Source organism: Rhinolophus hipposideros, assembly GCF_964194185.1.
Source record: "Rhinolophus hipposideros genome assembly, chromosome: 5".
NCBI classification, from domain to species: domain Eukaryota; kingdom Metazoa; phylum Chordata; class Mammalia; order Chiroptera; family Rhinolophidae; genus Rhinolophus; species Rhinolophus hipposideros.
Window position 1 is genome coordinate 60,608,928 of NC_138051.1, and position 20,744 is coordinate 60,629,671.

The 20,744-nt window shown below is 33.1% G+C and overlaps 1 protein-coding gene across 4 annotated transcripts in view; it reads right to left on the reverse strand.

The window, feature by feature from the left end:
• Window positions 1-20,744, reverse strand: part of MAP4K5 (mitogen-activated protein kinase kinase kinase kinase 5) — a 91,023-nt gene that overhangs the window by 6,249 nt on the left and 64,030 nt on the right. For 2 of the 4 annotated variants that reach the window (XM_081050052.1, XM_081050053.1), the window contains exons 17-30: window positions 20,397-20,439; window positions 19,632-19,785; window positions 18,641-18,738; window positions 18,442-18,483; window positions 17,473-17,557; window positions 14,828-14,907; window positions 14,478-14,538; window positions 11,930-12,044; window positions 11,502-11,560; window positions 9,363-9,466; window positions 8,772-8,949; window positions 5,784-5,852; window positions 3,219-3,311; window positions 760-830 (exon numbers count right to left, since the gene is read on the reverse strand). In XM_081050052.1, coding sequence (XP_080906178.1) covers window positions 760-830; window positions 3,219-3,311; window positions 5,784-5,852; window positions 8,772-8,949; window positions 9,363-9,466; window positions 11,502-11,560; window positions 11,930-12,044; window positions 14,478-14,538; window positions 14,828-14,907; window positions 17,473-17,557; window positions 18,442-18,483; window positions 18,641-18,738; window positions 19,632-19,785; window positions 20,397-20,439 — 1,252 coding nt within the window. Of the gene's footprint in view, window positions 1-759; window positions 831-2,815; window positions 2,854-3,218; window positions 3,312-5,783; window positions 5,853-8,771; window positions 8,950-9,362; window positions 9,467-11,501; window positions 11,561-11,929; window positions 12,045-14,477; window positions 14,539-14,827; window positions 14,908-17,472; window positions 17,558-18,441; window positions 18,484-18,640; window positions 18,739-19,574; window positions 19,786-20,396; window positions 20,440-20,744 lie in introns of all 4 variants that reach the window. The other 2 variants (XM_081050054.1, XM_081050051.1) reach the window with 2 other exon arrangements.

Below are 20,744 nucleotides of genomic sequence, written 5' to 3' on the forward strand. Positions count from 1 at the left end.
ACAGATGGGAGATGTCTGTTAGTTCTGTCTTAGCTATTAGGATTCATCTCTCAAGGTGGGAGCCCAGGTCTCATCTCCTGCATGAAATGCATGAAATGTATCCTGATCATCTCAGCTAAAAGTGATTTTTGGAGACCCTTCAAACGCAGGCTCTGCCTCCTAACTAGCTATGTAACTCTGGGCAAGTTACTTAACTACTCTGTGCCTGTAAAAATCTGAGATATGAATAGTACCTATTCATAAAGTGCCAGGAACCCAGATGTTATAAGGTTTAAAATTATGCATAATTATAATTCACTATGCCTTACAATGCTATAATAACAATGTCTTGCACGTAGCTGGTACTCAATAAGTATTTATTAAATGAGTTAATTTTCTTAGATTTTCCTTAGTCCTGTGATCCAATACTTATCAATTTAGAATTTTAAATATAATATTTAAAAAAAGCTACACAATTCTAGATCATGGAAAAGCCTTATTAAATTTAGAAAAGTTTAGTAGCCATATTTACAAATTACAAATTAAAGGACTGAAATTGTATAAACTCATGTTTGACAATTAATTGTGGCCACTAGAATTATACAATAAATCAAAACTGAACATCTGAAGGAATAATACTGGCAAGTTTGCTCTACCAGTTCATAGCACTAAAGGTACTAAACATGGTAATGTGGGTTCAGAGAGAAAATGTCTAAAATGAATGTTTCAACATTTAAAATCTTTTGTGGGAATCACTGGAGGTAATCTGAAAAACCTTACCTCATCTGATTTGAAGCTTTTACCCTGCATTCCATGTTTCCAGAAAGCCAACACACTGTCTTGAAGGCATACTAAAAAAGGTAAGGGAGAAGTGAAACTAAAATAAAGCAGAGTAATTCACCATATATTTTTCTCCACTGTTTTTAATAAATGATAACATAAGGCCAGTGCTTGGTGCAAAATTCCACTGTCTAGACCATTAGTTCCCAACATTTTTGTGGCTAAGCCATGCCTAAGCTAAAATAATTTATTGAGGCAGTCACGTAAGTTGTCAAAGACACATATAAAAGGCATTCATTCAAACATGGCTAACTCCTTATGAGTTGATATCAGCATATTAGTATTTTTTTCATATATTATCTTTTGTCTTAGATGAATACAATAATAAAAACATATACAATTGGTTTTTTTATAAAAACATGGTTATTTAAATATTGTCATATAATTCAAATATTTATTAAGAAGGTGTCTTTTATTTATGTTCACACTTTCCCTATTACAAAATTACATATTAAAACCCCAGCCCTGTCTCACAATCCAAAATTTAACCACACACTGAACATTTACTATCTTTGAGCCCACTCTTATTCGAAGGGGTACTCGGTTACAACACTCACTGCTGCGGTCCCCAGCCCCTCAGGCCTCTGGGGCACCCTGGGCCTTTGCCCACTGCTCACATGTGGATTCACAGATTTGAGCCAAACTTGCCCACCTTCCTGATGGCTTTAGATTCAGGAGTGACCCGGACCCCATAGTGTCCTGCCTGGTGACAACCACAGGCCTGGGTCCAATGAGGCCACTTAGCATTTGAGAAACAGAGTGAGCAGGCCTCATAATTAGAGAAAGCAGTGGAGCCTCTGGGTTCTTCCTGTCAGAGGATGGGATCATTAAAGTGCAGTGAGGGAGGGGGAAAGAATGAGGGAGAGAATCCATTTAATAGCTGAAGAGTTAGCTATATGTCCTATGCCAGCAAAGGTGATGTGAGAAAGTGACTGAAACTTGCTGTATTTTTTACTAGAATACTGACTGTAAAAAGTTAATGTAAGAATGTCTTGGAAACATAATTTAGCTCAATAAAAATAAAAAGTATTTTACAATAACAAATCACACAAGTTTCACTAACTGTGATGAATACAAAACCCAGTTACTAGTTTTATTTTTAAAATGTGACTTAAAGGGACTTTTTTTACCCAGAAAGATCCTTGTAATTATTCCAAGGTTCACTGGCAAGGAGATATGGTAGCCTAGGAGGAATAAACTTTTGTGTAACAATTAAAATTCTCTAAAAAATCTGGCACATGTGAAAAAGTTGAGGTGCCAATGTGTTTCAGTTAAAATGAAGAGGAACTAGAGGTCTCTAAGTCAGATTCTCTGCTGAAAATGCTAAATTTTAGAACCTGATATACAATATCCAGGACATAAAGAAATAAAACAGTTCCAAAATTTCTTTTGTCCTGGCATCTACATAAAGTTTAGGTTTTCTGCTTCAATAAATTAGATTTTGCAATCATAAATTATCTTTATGTAGGATATTTACACAGAGGGATGAATGTACTTTGCAACAGGGTAAAACTCCTGTTGAGAAACCATTAAAATGTTAAAAAATAAAAATCCTGTCTAAATAACGAGAAACGTATTTAAAAGTATATATACATTTAATTATAAAATACATATATTTTTTATTGCCCAAATAAAAACTGCCAACTTTGTTTTAACTATTTTTAACTTATAGTAGAATTATTATCATAAATTGTTCACAAAGTTTCCAGCCACAGTATTTTTTTCATAAGTTCCATCACCCCTGGGGAAAATACTGACATAATCAATGAGGATGCAAACAATAATAAAATACAATGATTTTTATCATAAAACCAATGAGTATTACCAAGTAAAATACTCATTGACAAGGAAGCAAATTAAAATGACATATTAGTTTCCAAGTCCTGTGGGAAAGTAGTTATTTACAAAGAAATGATCATCAACGCACACCAAGCAAAATCTTACACGACAAAGAATGACAGCATAACTAATACCATTTATCATATCACACAAATACCTTCATGGTTTGGAAAGAATTGGGAGAAGTGTAATTCACTTGATGCAGCAAAGGGAACAATAAACAGAAATTTTAAAAATGATTTCACGTTTTAAATATTCAGGAAAAATAAAAGATTTATTACAGTCTAGATCTGCACTATCCAATATGATAGCAACTAGCCACATGTGGCTATTTACATTAAAATTTAAATTAATTAAAATTAAAAAGATTAAAACTAAAATGTAGCACTAGCCACATTTCAAGTCCTTAACAGGTGTGGTTAACGACTACTACACTTAAAAACAAAGAAGACATTTCTGTATTACAGAAGCTTCTATGAGGCAGTGCTGGTCTAGACAACCCTCGATAAAGAATGAACAAAAAAACAGGTATTCTAGCATTATTTAAAAAATAGACTTACCTACAGATTCAATGCGAAAATCAAAAGTTAGCTCAGAGGCCAGTTTCTTACTTGATTTTAGTTTTCCTTGTAGATTCACAATTTTTACAAATTCTTAGAAAAAGAAAAAACATGTCAAGACCGGAAACCCAAATCTGTTAAATACAACTTGATATGCAGATTTTACATGGATATGGAACAGTATTTTTAATAAAGTTCAACTATTTATCTTGATTCAAGCATGCCCAGTGAAAAATTATCGTTAATATGTTTTTTAACATATACTGTAAGAGTGCCTCCTTTGGTAAGTGGTAATTCTGTTTGTATATTATTTTCTTTTTTATATAGTATAGATTGAACAGTTACATTCTCATTTTTTAAAAAGTACAATGTTTCTTTAAAAGTGGCTACCTTGATGCAGTAAGAATGGATTTTTTCCCCCTTACAAATGACATAACATATAATCAGTACTACCTGCAGTCATTCATGACTTTAGGACCGAGTACTACTATATAGAGGGGCAACAAATAGTACTCTCGAGGGTCACAATTTCTCAGTAAGTCAACTCTGGGATACATCGCTCTATTTCCCTTTCATCTATTTGTTTTCTAATTTAACCATCTCAGCTCTGATTTGGAAGATACCTTCTCTTTGCATTGCTTTCAAATCTGTCTAACATGATTTGTGATTTCAGGCCTATCTCTATTGCTGCTTACTAAAACCAATTTATATTGCACTTCTGAAGTCTTAAACTGCTCTTAAAAACAACAACAACAAAAAAACAACTCAAGAAAGTCAACTTTCCATTACGTTGAATAACGGGGAAACGGAGAGTTAATAAAAGTTAATCAAGCCTTAATCAAAGATTTTAAAATTTTTTTGATAAAATATATAAATCAACAAAATGAAAACTAAGCAAATTTATTTTCCTTGGATGACTCAGAAGGTAGTAGAGAGTAATATTAAAGGTTCAACATTATTAAAAGTTAATTCTGATGATCTGATTATTTGGTTAATCAGTATAGAATTTTCCACTTGTTTGTCAAAAAAGAATTTATTAAATTCATTTATGAGTAATCTAATAACACTCCAATCTTATCAGTATTCAAAGAATCAAAGTACTTAAAAAAGGGATGATGGGTGAATGAAACATTTTGGGTTTTGGTTTACTTATCTATAATATTAAATGATTTTTATGACTCTATAAGGAAAATCGACTAGGGAACACAGGCAAATTCAGTAGCAGAACAATTTTTACAATAACCCTGAACACCTATGGGCAAGTTCAGTAATTTAAGTAAGGTGGGTTTTAAGAACCAGAGTACTTTGTTTACAAACCTGAAATAATACCTGTTTTTAAAAGTTTTTTTCCTGCTTCTCAACTGCTTATAGTACAACACACTTCTATCAGCAATATATAGATGATGTATTATAGAACTGTACACTTGAAACCTATATATTCTTATCCACCAAGGTCACTCCAATAAATTTAATTAAAAAATATATTTCCATCTGCATCAAAAATATCACAACTAGAGATAAGTGTGTCAAATCTATCTGTACATTAAAATCTCATTCTGATACGATTATAAAAGTTCACGCTTCATGATTCTAAGTGACCATATTAGTGCAGTTAGGTGTCACGCTGATGATGATTTGGTCAGCGATGACCACATATATAATGGTGGCCCCATAAGATGATAACGGAGCTGAAAACTTCCTGTCACCTAGAGAGGTAACCATTATAACATTGCAGTACAATGAATTATTCACATGTGGTGGTGGTGGTGTAAACAAACCTACTTCACTGCCAGTCATATAAAAGCATAGCACATATAATTATGTACAGTGCATAATACTTGATAATAAATGACTATGTTACTGGTTTATGTATTTACTACATTATACTTTAGTGTACTCTTTCTACTTATTAAAAATCAGTACACTGTGCTATGCTGGCAGCAGCCACATATTCACATATCTCACATTTACAGCATCTCTTGATTGTATCATTTTCTTTTGTGCTTGATTTAATCTACTGCAGTACATGCTGTACAGGCCTGTAGCCTAGGAGCAGTAGGCTATACCTCATGGCCTACCTGTGTAGTAGGCTGTACTACCTAGGTTTGTGTAAGTGCACTTTATGATGTTCGCACAATGCAGAACTAACTGCCTAATGATGCACCTCTCAGAATTCAATCTTCCTGTCCTTACGTGGCACATCTACATACCTTCTATTTTTTCCATTAATTATAATGATATGAAAACACTCTGAATACTTTTACACAGAATTGTATTCAGAACAGTTTTATACAGAATTTTACCCCAAGGTTATGGCAAACTGTTCTAATACAATGTTCCCAAGTACGCCAAACAAAGAAAAAACTCACAGAGAATAGTATTGACAAACAGATCAATTAATATGTATTATACCTGTAGCCAATTTAGGTTTTTCATCAATAAAACAAGCTAAACTTAAGGTGAAAAAAATGAAAATCTTCAATTTTGGTTTAAGAAAATCACTTCCATGAAAATATCTGTTATATCGAGTAGTATACTCAGAATAAACTTTAAAACAGTACTTACTATCTAAACACACTAAAACGGTATCTCTCTCCAACTGTGTTACATGAATTGAATCTAACTGTTGGCTGCCTTGGGGAGAAAGAAAAACAAGGTTACAGTTATACAATATGCTTTAAAAACTAGAGCTTAGAAAAGAATACAAATTCTGACTCTTTCTGTGATTTAAAACTAGCCTTTGAAATTTAACGTAGAAATTACATTTTGTGATATCTTTTCAAAAAAATGTATGTAGGAGAACAAATGTTAATCTTACGCATGGCTAACTGAGCTGAGAAAAGCTCAATATTACAGTTAATGAATACCTTAGCGAGTTATAGAAAGGTGAGTTACAAAGATAAAATGAAGCAAAGGATAAATATGGAAAAGAAAGATGCATGCTATACAATGTCTAAGATGCATGCTATACAATTCTGCTCTGCATTTTACAGTAGCCAATGGGAAGATGGAAACAAGATCAGGTGAATCACAGCATCCAAGATAAAAATAATGCAGTAATTCAGAAAATGCAAAAGGATTAATGAAACTGTGACCAAAGAAAAAATTTCCTGGTGCTGGGTGTGTGTGTGTGTGTGTGTGTGTGTGTGTGTGTGTGTGTAAAAGGCAGTTCCTTTTTTAAGAGGACATTGAGTAACAGAGTAATACTATCAACAGTATCTTTGCAGAAAGCAACTTTCATAGCTTTGCCAGTACTTGCAGGGCTCATTATTTGCAGGCTTTTAACATCTACAAACAGATGTGATGACATTTTTGCAAAACATTTTTGATAAAACAATTCATTTTAGATACTCTAACTGCTTGAATGGTCTAGCTGAATGGAAAAAAAGATTGTAGATTATTTAGAGCAGTTATTCTTAACTACATTTCTTTGGGAAGCCCATGAATCCTCTCCCTTAAAAACTGCACATCTGAACAAAAACATAAAGTTTTATGTATTATTTTGGGGTGTTTTAAGAAAACTTCAAACGCTCATAGTGAAAAATTCAGATCTACAGAACTGATAAACTGTTGGTTCGTCAGGCAACACTCTAAAAATAGTTTTTCTCAGTAAATCTATGTGCCTGCATTTATTAAATAAATAGGTATTGAGAGCTGACGATATGCTAAGCAGCACCCTTGGAGATAAGGATACTGCAATAGTAAATCAGACTAAGAGTCTTGGAAAAGGAGTTCATTTTAACTGTTACAACTACTGCCAATTCAATTCAACAACAAAAACAGCTGGGAGATGGATTAACCATCATTTGTGAAATGGAAAAGCCTCATCAGGACAACCTCTGCTTGATGATTTGGATGATGACCCTCAGGCAGAGTCCTGGCTCTCCTCAGGAAGTAAATTTGTGTCTGCCTTAATTTTAGCCTAGAAAATTTTATAAATGGGTAGAACAGTATGCTTCAGGCCTTAAAAAACAAACAACAAAACCCCTCAACTCTCCCTGCCCCAAATTTCATAAGAAGATTCTGAATTCTGAATGTCTAGCCTTGAGCAATGTAACCTCCTAGTATACAGAAGAGAGCTGCAAGCACACATCAGATAATTATATGAAATGACTTGCTCTACACTGTTATTCTATGCTAACCAGTAAAAAAAAAGTTGGGGCTGTCCACTAAAAATGATTTTGGTTTTTAAATAAATTGATCTATCACCCTTCTTTTTGGCAGCAACTACATAACAGGAACACATTTCTATTTGGGCTGCTTATATTTCATGATAATAAAACAATGTAATTTGTACCTGTTAGCTATACCAGCACGGTATGCATCTAACTCAACCAAAAATATTAAACAATTAAAAAGAAATGTGGGGTACAAGTGGGGGTGGGAGAATACAGAATACGAGTACATTCCTATTTTATTCTGCTGGAAATGATGACTTGGTTTATATAGAGAGTGACATCGTCCACTGCATGCTGTAACTGGCTTGAAATGGGTTGTTAAACTTTCAGGATTTTTATGAGCCAGCTGACATCAGGTTGGTAGTTTGAAATTGACCATGGTGGGAGTATTTATACTACAGAAATAGGCAACCTCCAAACCAGGCTCTGTACCCAAGAGCCATTTTTCAGAACATCACTACTTGATACTGATTCTTATTCTGAAAGTGGCATTACTGGTTCTAATTAACTTCAATAGCTGGGTTGTATGAAGAGTTCTGTAATTTAGCCTACAAATGATAAGAAGCTAAGGATATTTAATAAGAACCATCAAACTTATGATACTTAGAACAAACTTCTTCACAGGGTGATGAGAAATGTAACAGTGGTGAGTAATGAAGTAGCTATAACTACAGGTTGCTCGATTTCATATTTAAAAATAGCAGCTTCATAAACCTGGAGTTAGTTATAAATGATCAAGTAATACACTGGCACAACAAACAGTAAATTGGCAAAATGAAGACCCCATTCATTTCGTTTATTATGTAAATTTAAAAAATAATTTGTTTGAATTTTAAAGTTTGAGAATAAACTTCCAACGTTTTCAGAACTTTCACTAAGACATGTCCGACAAAATCCTAAGTTAATGCACCACTCTCAGAAAGTGCCAAAAGATATGTCCCTGTATCTTCAAATGGTAAAGTTTAGAGGCCACACTTGGACTCAATGATTCTAAGTGTGTGTGTATGTGTGTGTGGGGGGCAGTTAGAGAATTGACATGGGGAAAAAAAGTAAATCTCTTTGCTTGAAAAGCTCATAAAATTTGAAAAGTATCTTTAAAATTTAACTATAATTTAGGAAGTCCAAAGATTAACTGATAATAACTAAGACCTTTAAATGTCAGAAATCATTAAACTTTTCCTTGGTAAAATAATTTGCATCAAGTTGCCTCAGGCAAATAGAGATCACAAACTATATGCACATGAGTCTCTGGGCTTACTTGGGAAACTAAACTGTTCTGAGTCTTTATTTGAACATATCCACACAGGCTGAAACCATTCTGCTTCTTTCATATGCAAAAGCATCAATGTTTTAACATAAGGTAAAAAACACTTACCTGCACCAATTTCTGTAAACCATGAAGATGCAGAATTCAAATTGATTGTCTCAAACTGAACTACCTGATTTGATTCGGTGCCCTTGCTAATAGCTACACAGACCATAGGGTATTCCTGTTCTGGTATTACCAGCATTTCAAAAACATTCAAAGGACTTGGCAACGGAAAATCAAAGTGCTGCAAAAAACAAACAACATAAGTATAATTTAGAAACAATCTCTCTAGTCATACTGTTGTTGAATAAAGTCAAGAAAAAGGCTTTCATTTTCTTGATTGATCTAATTCTGAAAAAGGACTAAAAGGACTAAAATGATGATGATGAGGATGAGTTTTCTTTAAAAATATGCTTTATAGAATTGGCCATACTCATCTTTATGGTTGTGATGCTTCCGGAAGTTTATTAACATAAGGTAGAGAGGAAATCTTAAGAACAAAAAAAAAAAACCTCCTAAACCAAATAAAGACCTACAAATTACTAATTACTATAAATGTGCTGACCCTAGATAGTTGTAACAGAGTATTAAAATTTTAGCCTCAGTTATACGCTAATGTTTTCTAAAGAAGAAAAATGTAAACAAAGTAATATATACCTTTATCAACATGAATTTCTGCATTGGCTCATACCACTGAAGTAAAACAATTCCAGACTGTAAAGCTCCACAGAGGTATTTATGTCCTGTGTAAGGGTTTCTGACTGGAATGAAACAAAATAAAACAGACACACCCAAAACACTGAATACTTTTATATAAAAACATAATTAGTTTAGTTAAAAGCCATAATCACCTAAAAGCTAAGTCTGCTTTCTTTATAAAGCAGTGTTAACACATGGAAAAAAAAAACAATGAAACGTGGCCTTTCATTGACAGAAGACAAACTATTTGAAGTGATTATTTAGCCGATAAAGGAAAATTATTATTTCTGTTCAGTAGGACAAGAGTGGGTAGAAAGTAAAGAAAGATGATGTCTTTTTCTTTTGTCTATTACCCTTTCCTTTTCACATTCTTATCTCAGTTTTAAATTATATACAATTCTAAACATCTTTAATTTACCAGGTTCTTAAACATAGGAACTTTTTACAAGAAGAGTGTTTTAAGCACTAAAACACCTAAACTAGTATGCAACCCGAAGAGCTGCTTCTTAAGAAATCTGATCAAAAGAGACTTCAGACAAGAAGATCTGGGAGGCAACTGACATCTATGATTTCATTTTGGGTATAGCTGTGTACTTAAGATAAGGTGCAAATAACTACATCTTACTAAAGATGTAACTTCCTTGACTCAAATCTACAAAAACTCATATTGGTCTTTACTTCTCCACAATTTGACTCCCATCCATAATGATTATAAAAGCAGTTATCTGCAAAAGCTCTATCTTAATATTTATAAGTTTATATCTTAGATTGTAAGCTTCTAGACCTTTCTTGAGTCATAGATATTGGGAATCTGGTAACAGATATGAATCTGATTTTCCCTAGAAAAATGCTGAGGAAATTTGCTTACAACTAGAAGAAAGTATGCTGTGGAACCATGTAGCGTGAAGATCAATGTGTAAGCTCACTGATTAAACAAAAAGAATAAACAGGAAGTTAGGAGCTCAGAATCTCAAATCATGGACTGGGTCTGATCCCAGTTTCTGTTACTTTCTAGTGACATAAGTATCATGGGGTGGTTTTAGGGTCAAGTGAGATAAGATAATTATACAGTACAGAATTTAACCTTCTCTCCCAAAGAGGTCTGGACTTTGTCCTTCCTTCTGCGAGATACTCTCTAAGCCTCAGGAATGTCATACCTGATAGGAGGGTCTTAGTTTGCCTGGGACCTTTGGTCACTGAATGGAGGCTGTCAACACTGGATAGTCTAAGGGAGGGGCTGGTCATTTCACAAAGACCAACAATGTGATTTACACTAGGGGCTTTGGGTCATGCAGTATCCGTTGACCTCCAGAGGGGCTGGATGCTGAGATCAGCCATGTGGGCAATCAATCATGCCTTTGTGATGGATCCCTAATAAAAACTCCGGACAATGAGGTTCAAGTAAGCTTTCCTGGTTGGCAATGCTCAGTCTTTATGTATTATCACACATCACTGCCAGGAAGTAATACTGTCCATTACTCCATGGGAAGAGGACAACAGAAGCTCTATGTTGGTACTTTTCCTGGACTCTGCCCTATGCACTTCTAGCCTTGGTTGATTTTAATCTATATCCTTTCCCTGTAATAAACCATAAACATGAGTAGAATCACCTTTAGTGAGTTCTGTGAGTTCTTCTAGAGAATTTTTGAACAGGAGGGTGATTTTGTGAAGCCCCTAAATTTGCAATTGGTATCAGAAGTGAGGGTGGTCTTATGTGGACTGTTTTCTCTAACTTCATAGTTGGCTAAGCTCCTGCAATAATAATGTTCATAAAGCACTAAGCAGTAACTGTTAAGTAAACGAAAACATTAAATAAATGGTGAGTGTTAAATAAATGAAAGCTAGTAGGTTAGCAGAGATATGGCCTCAGGGGTGATGGTTAAACAACTCGAGGAACACTGTGCCCTAAGGAAGCACTAGGACTACTATCTCCAAGCACTTTTAGGCCACGTCCACTACACGTTTTTGTGCTTCAATGGCTCCTTAACTTATTAAAAACAAAAGAAAACATACCTTCCTTCCTATTTGATACCATAAAACAATTTTAAAGATGTTAAAAGTTCTAACCATCCAGTTTCAGAAATAGCATTTACTCACCGATGCAACATTTGTGGCAACCTTTTGTGTCAGGAATCTTTGTGGTTAAAGCGAACTTTCTGAAAACATAGGACAATATAAATGCACTCTGTTGCAGTGTTTGGGAACCAAACAGTGATTTGTAAATCAGGTACATCTGAACAGTCAAGGAGCTTTAAAAAAAAAAACTTGTCTTGGACTAACTATCTGACTTTATGGGACTTATGCAGGGTCTAGGAATTTATATTATAAAACTTATACAGGTGATTCTCTCCAAGAGCCATGTTAAAGAAATACTGATCTTTCAAATTCTAGATGACACGTACTTTTGTATAAACTATCTTTCAAAATTAACACAAAGAAAGTTTTTTAGTGGGCAAGGAACACTGGCTGTTTTAAAAATAAACACTAAATCTTCTTTTTTCCAGCAGAATCAAAATATTTTGTACCTTGGTAGAATGCGGTCTGGAAACCTATGAGTTTGAATATGGGCAGCTAATCCTGGTTTTTTGGCTTGTTCAAACAAAGCTATGAGATTATGAGAGTAGAGTTGAAAGGTTTTTCCTAGAAAAGAGAAATGTTTTACTTTTATTAGAATCATTTCCGGGAGAGAAAAACAATTTTCAAATAAAAGAAAACATAATTACCTTCTAAAATGAGGAGTCCAGGAATGTTCAAAAAGCCAAGCAAAATAGAAAACCACAAACAAAAATCCAGTTATTATCCGTTTGAAAGATAATAGGTAAAATGAGTTTTAAGAAAGTAAACAATTGTGTTTCTTAATACAAAAATTAGGTATATTTTGACTAATAGGTGATCTGGGCAGAATATATGTAAACTTTAATTAAGCCAGATAGAAAAAGAAGTCGTTAAACATTGTTGTACAATAAATGGAGTTACAATAATATGCATGGGATTACTTTAGTGTAACACGGAAAATTCTATAAAACAATATTACTTTCTGGGACAGACCTATTTATCAATAATTTTTCAAATTACCTTGGATTAAAAGTGATTGTGAATGACGTCTTTACAACAGATTGAAATACTAAGAAAAGTAAAGCAAACTAATATATGTCATAATATAAGGATAACAGTGATTATTATAAGAAAGTCACAGGATTATTTCCATATAATCAAAATTATAACTGTGTTACTCATGGGGGTCATCTTTTGATTCCTTATTATACATGTTATGGTACTGTAACACAAAATAGTATTTATCACTTTAGTATTAGAAAACTTTATATATATATATATATATATATATATATATATATATATATATAGTCTTATCCTTAACAAAATTCTCTGCATTTTTTCAGTCTGCCTAATATTGAACCACCCTTCCTCTCTCCATTCCCCCTATATAAATAGCTAGCTACCTAACTAGCTAGGCAGCTAAACACACAGGTACATGCATGTGTACACAGCCATCCACACAAACGCAGACCCTTAAGAATAGTATTTTCTCCTATTAAGCTCTGCTATCTACCTTCATTTAGTTTTATGGACCATTTTAACAAGAGTATGGAAAGAACTAATTAATAGGCTAACTTTTCCCTGTTTTCCTATAGTTATTTTATAAATATGTAAGATGTACTCTGCGTGGTTTTTAAGCTCATTTCCAAAGAGAGGTATGAGTAGGGATAAAAGCAGTAAGAGAGTTAGAGAACAGCGAGCTTATATGTATACAATTCAGAATTGTTAACTGAAACAGAATTAGATTGTTTATTTTCATAATAACACTAATATATTAATATTTTGTTAAACAAAAGTAAAACCATTGGGTAGAAGCACAATTAAAATAAAAAAGATTAAGTACTCTTTGGAGGACCCTAGCTTTTTAGAAACCATTTATGCACGATCAAATAATATGCTCTTCGTAAACACTGTCATCAGCTGAAATATATGAATTCCTGAAAAATCTCTAGTTGGGCAATTGGTTATTAGGCCACAATTTATAACAATCTATCACCGAGTAAGAATATGTATCAGCCCTGACGCTTTAAAGTGTAAGCAGCTGAAAGGTACACTTAATACTGAGAAGACTGACAGTACAGAAAATAGAGCAGGAACAGAATCCTCACATAATTTATTGAGACGAAGAGCACAAGAGAGTGTCAAACAAAATAACTGAAAAAAATCTAATAAATATTGAAATTATTTAATTATTCAAAGTAGGAAAACGGGAGAGTGCTATTTTAATAGTTAACATACCATTAGGATTAATTAAGGGACAAATAATTAACTATCCTCTGCTCTATTATCAGGATGAAAGCAAGCGGCAAATCTCTAGTTACTTCAATCTAAAATGTAAAACAATAGGTTTTGGTAGGTTAACAATTGAAAAAAAAAGCCTACAACTCTACCCACTAAACCATCTCCAACAACAACCATAAAAAGAAAAATACAATTAGAATAGGTTGCTCTGCAACCCACTTGTTTATAAGACTTTGAAGTTGAAGATAGTTGGTTACTATGTGGTCCAGAATAACATGAATTCTACCAGGAAACATTTGTAGAAGTCTTCAGTGTCCCAAGCACTCTGGGTATCATCGGGAGAGACAGTGATTGTTAGTTACCATCATCCTCCAGGCTAAGAGAGGGTGACGTGCCCAAGAACACAGAAAAAGAAAGCAGCTAGATCCTCTGATTCTTCCCTTCAATTGTTAATTCTCAATAGAGGGTAGGAATGAGGATAATGATAATGGAGGCAGCTGAGTGGAAGGGAATGGCCTCAGGTGACAATCACTGTGATATTTCTCAGGTGTTTACACCCTGGGTAGGTTTGGGAAGCGCTACCTTAACTGAAGACAGGGTCAGTTTTCAAAGTTTTTTCTCATTCTAAGTTGTAGAAAACATATGCAAGTCTCAAAGTTACTATACTCTAGTTACCCAAATGAACAAATAATATTTTAAAATAATGTATATTAAAATCACACTTCTGAGCTTGTCTATGATTTATTTTCCACATTATTTTCATCATATACATACCTGATAATGACATTAAAGTATTATTGATAACATAGAGCCAAGTACATTTCCGTGGAAATAACTATAAAGAAAAAAAGATTAAAACTCTTTAATTTTCATTCTCTTACCCCTTAACTTCCAAATTCTAATAGTCTGAAATAGTATAAAAATAACTATTTTCCATTTTTCAATAAATTACCAAAACCTTACAGAAAAACTTTCAACATGAACATGTAAAAAATACAATTTCACCTCTAAATATTTAAATCATAAAAATTAAAACTGAGGCCCACATAAATTGGTTTAAAATTAAGATATTTCTTTTACTCAATTTACCCAAACTAATTTCTTGAGTTAAAACTCCAAAATACCTGTTCCATTGTTGCCTCATGTAGCTCATTGAGATTCAATGTGTAAATACCATCTTCAGTTCCAAATATAATGTACTGATCTAAAATAGTTGAGATAAATCACTGAAATTGATTATCATTTTCTGAAATCATTCACTAAAGTAATGGCTCTGTTTTAATGGCATTAAGAGTTACACAGTCACCCACCCATCCAAAGAAAAATTATTTTCTAAAATCCATTTCACCTCTTTGACCTCTTTCCCCAATTCTTTTAAAAAGCAGATATATTCTCTGCTACTAACTCATCTGGCTTTATCTTACTATACAATCCTCCCTTTCAACATAATTTTTGTATCTTAAGGTTTTTCATTATAGTTATATATTTTTGCCAGACATCTCAAATACTCTTTGACAAGAAAAATACAAATTAAATAGAAATTATAAATTATGACACACCAGAAACCATGAGTACACCTAGTGTCCAGATCTTGGTTTCTAAATATTTATCACTTAAATAAATAAAAACCAGGGCTTCTTAAAGACTGATTCCAATTCTGGGGCAAGGGAAGTGTAAGATGAGCCTAGAAATCTTGCTGTGCCAGAAAGTAAGGAAGTGCTCAAAACACGACGAGGACATATCAAACAAAGAACACAAGGGCTCCCACTACTCAAAAATTCTGACAATTTAAATGTTAAAATAAATAACAAGAGTGACAGATCATACCTCACTGAATACAAAAAAATTCGTGAGTTCAAACTGATAAAAATAAATGAATAAATGGGAAAGAAGGGAAATCGTCAATAGATGTCAATGGATTTTCAATGGATGCTAAAACTAGTTGGTGAAAGTCTGATAAGAAAGAGGATATTTAATATAGTCTCAATATATCTCCCCACTAATTACTTATCAATTAGTTTGGGAAATTAATTAAACAATTGCTTATTAATTAGAAAAGGAAAAATAGTAACTTGACAGTGGAGAAAGCTAGTAAACACCCACCACCTTACCCTGCTGGTCAATATTAGTATCACTATTATTTGGACAAGCTGATACTACATGCCTCCTGATATGATGCACTGAGACGAGCACAGTAACACATCTGTGATATTCCTGCCAAAATAACCTGATCTAAGCATGAGGACTCATCAGACAAAGCCAAGTTAAGGGACATTCTACGAAGTAAGCAGCCTCAAAAATGTCAAGACCAAGCGAGAGAAAGAAAGGTTTATGAACTGTTCCAGACTAAAGGAGACGAAAGAGACATAGTAATTAAATGTGACATGTGTTTTGAATTTTAAAAGGGGTGGGGGGAGAGAAGGGAGCGACAAAGGATATTATTGGGACAATTAATAAAATTTAAATATGGACTGTGGATTATAAAATAGTATTACATCAATGATAAATTTCCTGATCTTTATAATTGTACTATGATTATGTAAGAGGTGATTCTTACTCCAAGGAAATACAAACTAAAGTATAAGGAGAAGAGGATCATGTCTTCAACTCATTCTCAAATGATTCAGCAAAAAATGCACATATAAAACAAATGGGGCAAAATAGAAACAATTGATGATTCAAAATAGAAACAGGAGTTTCTTGTACTATTTTTCTAACTTTTCGTAAGTTTGAAATTACATCAAAATGAAATTTACAAACACACAAAGAAATCATTTCCTTACTATTAAAAATATTTTTTTCTCTGTTATACTTTCTAATAGTGGGTTGAAGTGGAAACAAACATTTCCTGAACACCCTCTACTGCCTAACCTGTCCTAATTGCCAGACCCCCCAGGCAGATGCCTTGCTTCCTTGCAACCAGTTAGTTGCATTAAGAGTTTTTCTGTTTTAAATGATTACACTGAGAACTAGAGGTGTTAAATATCTTTCTCAAGTCACATAGTAAGAACAGAGTAGGAATTCAAACTCAATCTATTTGATTCCAACTTTTTGTCTCTATATATTATACTTCCTCAATTTAAAAATATACAGTCTAAATTTGACCTCAATTTAAAAATATACAGTCTAAATTTTTAAAAAATAAATTCTATTCGTCATCATTTCAGACTTACATAAAAGCTTTAACAGTACAAAGAATTCCTGAATATCCTTCACACAGATTTTACATATTAACATTTATTACTTTGGCTATATCCTTCTTTCTCTCTCCATACACACATTTTCTTTTCCTGAATATTTTTGGGTTTTGTTTCAAGTAAGTTACAAGCACAATGTCCCTTTACTCCCAAATACGTCAGTGCGCATTTCTTAAACAAAAAGAAAAAAAGTTATATAACACAGTACAATGATCAAAATCAGGAAATTAACACTGAAATGATACTATTATCTAATCCATTGACTATACTTTTGAGATTATCAATTGTCCCAGTATTGTCTTTTTACGTAAAAGAAAATCTCAAATTATGGTTGCAATTAGTTGTGATGTCTCTTTGGCCTCCTTTTATCAGGAACAGTTCCTGTGTCCTCTTAAATTCTAATGCCTTAACCCAAAAATTCTATTTACCTGCTTGAATTGTTGCAGGTACCTACACTATTTAGGCTCTAAATAATATTTTTAAAATAAACCACCTCAGTTTATTGATCATAAAGATCCTTTCCCATAACAAATATTTTACTGGAGATGTATACCAAAATTCAGAAATTTTACCTTTCGTATCAGGATGTATCCAGGATGTTGCACAATTAATTTTCAAAGGGCAGCCATCAAAAACTTTGGAAAAACATGCTCCCATCTTATTTATAAAGAAAAAAATTTTTTTGACTTATTTGATTAAATAATTTTATATATTCTTAGAAAATAGCCAAGATTATGAAATGTTAAACTGACTCTCATTTGCATATACTTATGGTTTCATTACAAAATTCTTATTTTGATATAATTTAACTCCTTCTACTAAGAATCTCATATTCTATCTTTGTAAAATCCATAGTTTAGGGCAGAAATATCAAATTTATCAAAACATCTATATACATCAATGATACATTCTAGGAATTTTAAGTCACTACTTATCTTTAGGATTAACATGTAATAATGTGAAATAATGGATAATTTTATCTAGTAGCACTGTAGTGATTATTACTGCAGTATAATTCCTTAATAGTGATAACAGACAAAAAGACTAATATTTATATTACATCCTAGACTTTTCATGAAGAAAGATATAATTTATAAAGTATCCTATTCATGTGATTGGCTGAACCACCTTACAGATAAGTTCTACTGAAAGGCCAGAGAGCAAGCATTAAGATAAGCTTCCCTGTTCCTTTTTACTGTGCATGCACAATTCAATGTGAAAATGGCTTTGGGGTAGAAAGATATTTAACCCATATAATGAAGAGGACAAAGTACTATTAATATCATCACATTAAAATTAAATTGGCCTTTGTAGGCTAATCTGAGAACCCAACTTCCTGTATTTAAAAAGTGAAACTCCTAATTCTAACCAGTTCACTCAAATTAGGATACGTCATAGTATATCGAAATCCATTTAATGCCTTTGTATTTTATGAATCTTGCCTTTAATAGCTCAAGACACTTGATAGCAAATAAACAAATTTCCTCTACTTCTAAATAGAGAAAAACTGGCAAGTGGTTCACATAAAAAATATTCCTTACCAGCACTTTTGGGGTGGGTGGGAGGCCATTAATGACTGGTTTCTGTGGGAAAAAATAATTTTTAATACTGTAAGACCTCTTAAAACTTTACACATTTAGAAATTCAGTTATTCAAATTCTTCAATTAAATGGACTATGCCCCTTATATGATAAACACAGTATTAGTTACTACTAATCACCACATGCCTCTTATACCTACAGGGAAATCACGCTTGTCCTTTTTACGTGGTAACTGTGGTGCTTGTGCTGATCCTTCTGTATTTTCACTCATCAGTTTTGAGATACCATCACCATTTCCTAAAGAGAACCATGGTTAAAACTTGAATGAACATACAAACAAGTACTTTCCTTGAAAAATAATTTTCCCTTTCCCCTAATACTTGTTTTCCACTTGGTAACTGTTCATTGGGAAATACTCTCTACTGTCAGATGAGTTAAAGCATCTTTGGTGCCTGTCTCTGGGTTCTACAGAGGTGGCAGGGCATCTTTAGCAGTAGTCTCAATGCATGTCAACAAATGTCTTTTCATATTGAAAGAAAAATGAAATCTGACCTACTGATGCTGATATTCAAGGCCTTTCATAATTGAACTTCGATCTACCTTCTTAGTCATATATCCCAGTACGTACCCTTCAAAAGCTCACAGTTCTATCATTCCATACAAACATAATTCAAGCTTTCCTGCTTCAGTGCATTTGCTCAGTCTCTCTTGTTCGCTAAGACTGCCTGTCAGCACTGGCTCCACATACTGAAGGCTTACCAAGCCCTTTAATACTCTGCAAGAGCGTACCGCTCATCTTCCTAAGAAATATACATATTCATTTTCCATTACATAGTTAATTATTATAGGAGACCCTTATATAAACTGTCTTAGCTAATGTCATGTGTACATGGGTATAACTTCTGCTATAAATCCTGTACTTCTGAAGGGCAGGAACATCCACTCATCTTTCTAGATCCTATAATATTTAGTAAGGGATCAAATTAGGGTTGAATTGGGCTCTATTTATGGCCCATCCATGTGGAATTTTAAAGAACCTTCACAAAGCTTTAAATACTAACTAAAGAACACAGACATTCTTTAAAATATGAATAAAATGGCTGTCTTTTCAGTTTTCACTCTGATTTATTTACCCAGATCACAGTATCTAGCTGTATGCACTCCAGGGCTGCGAATACTGCTAGCCATACCAAGAGAGGAAGTCTCAGCTACAGGAACACAACTTGGGCTACTCTGTCTTCTGAGAACTTGGGGAGCTCTGTTCTCTGAATCAGGACAGCGCTTTATAGTCGATAATTTTTCTTCATCTAGGAGGTTATCTTCAAGGTAACTGTTTATCCTTGGCTAGTGATGATAAGACAAAAGTACTTTAACAAATTTGGATATAAAACAGTAATATTTCATTATCATTACACATCAAAGACTTTAGGGGGAGGAGGACATGCCTTTTTTTCTTTCTTGTATATAGTTTAATTTACTAGGCTAAGTGAGCAAGAATTGAATTACTGTCCCAACACAACCATGAATTTGTCATGTGATTTTTAATCAATCCCAGCCAAACCCAACTGATAAAATTTTTATAAGTGATAAAATTATCTAAACAATCCACAAAATTTGAATACCTAGAAACAAGCAAGGAAAATGACTTAATGAAGTATGACTCTGCTGAAACGTCAGACTGTAGTAATAAATGAGGAATGTAAATTAATTCTACACACAGCCAAGTATTTTCTCAAATGAGTAATAATCTATTTTTGCCTTTTTCTAATAGCTCTTAAAACATTGTGTTTGTCATGAAATCTCTTTTAATATATATTTTACATCTTCATACTCCCCTCTTGAACACTATTTATTTGAAGTATATTTAAGAGAATTTTGAACAAATTCAATCAAATTATTTTTTAAATTTATTATTTAAATAAGAATTTATTGTTTAAAATCTTTCAGTAGCTCACCTTAGGAGGTAGGGGAGGTGGTATTGAGCGTTTTGAGGTTGATCTAATACAAAAAGAAAAATGCAATTTAGATGGTGATAAATGATTGTTACATGGTGACACCATTAAATGTGCATTAAAATCTGTTTATATTCAGGGGATAGGAAAGGTGATTAGATCATGGTACACAATATTTTTAAAATCTATAGGAAGACCTAAGACCTCATTCTGTCAAGCTGTATTAGTATAACCATAAAAATAGAGATTTTTATACAGTGAACACAAAGACTTTTTTACTTTATGGTTATGCTTCGCTACAATTAATATGTAATAAAAATTAAACTTAGTAAAAAGTTTAATTTAGTAAAA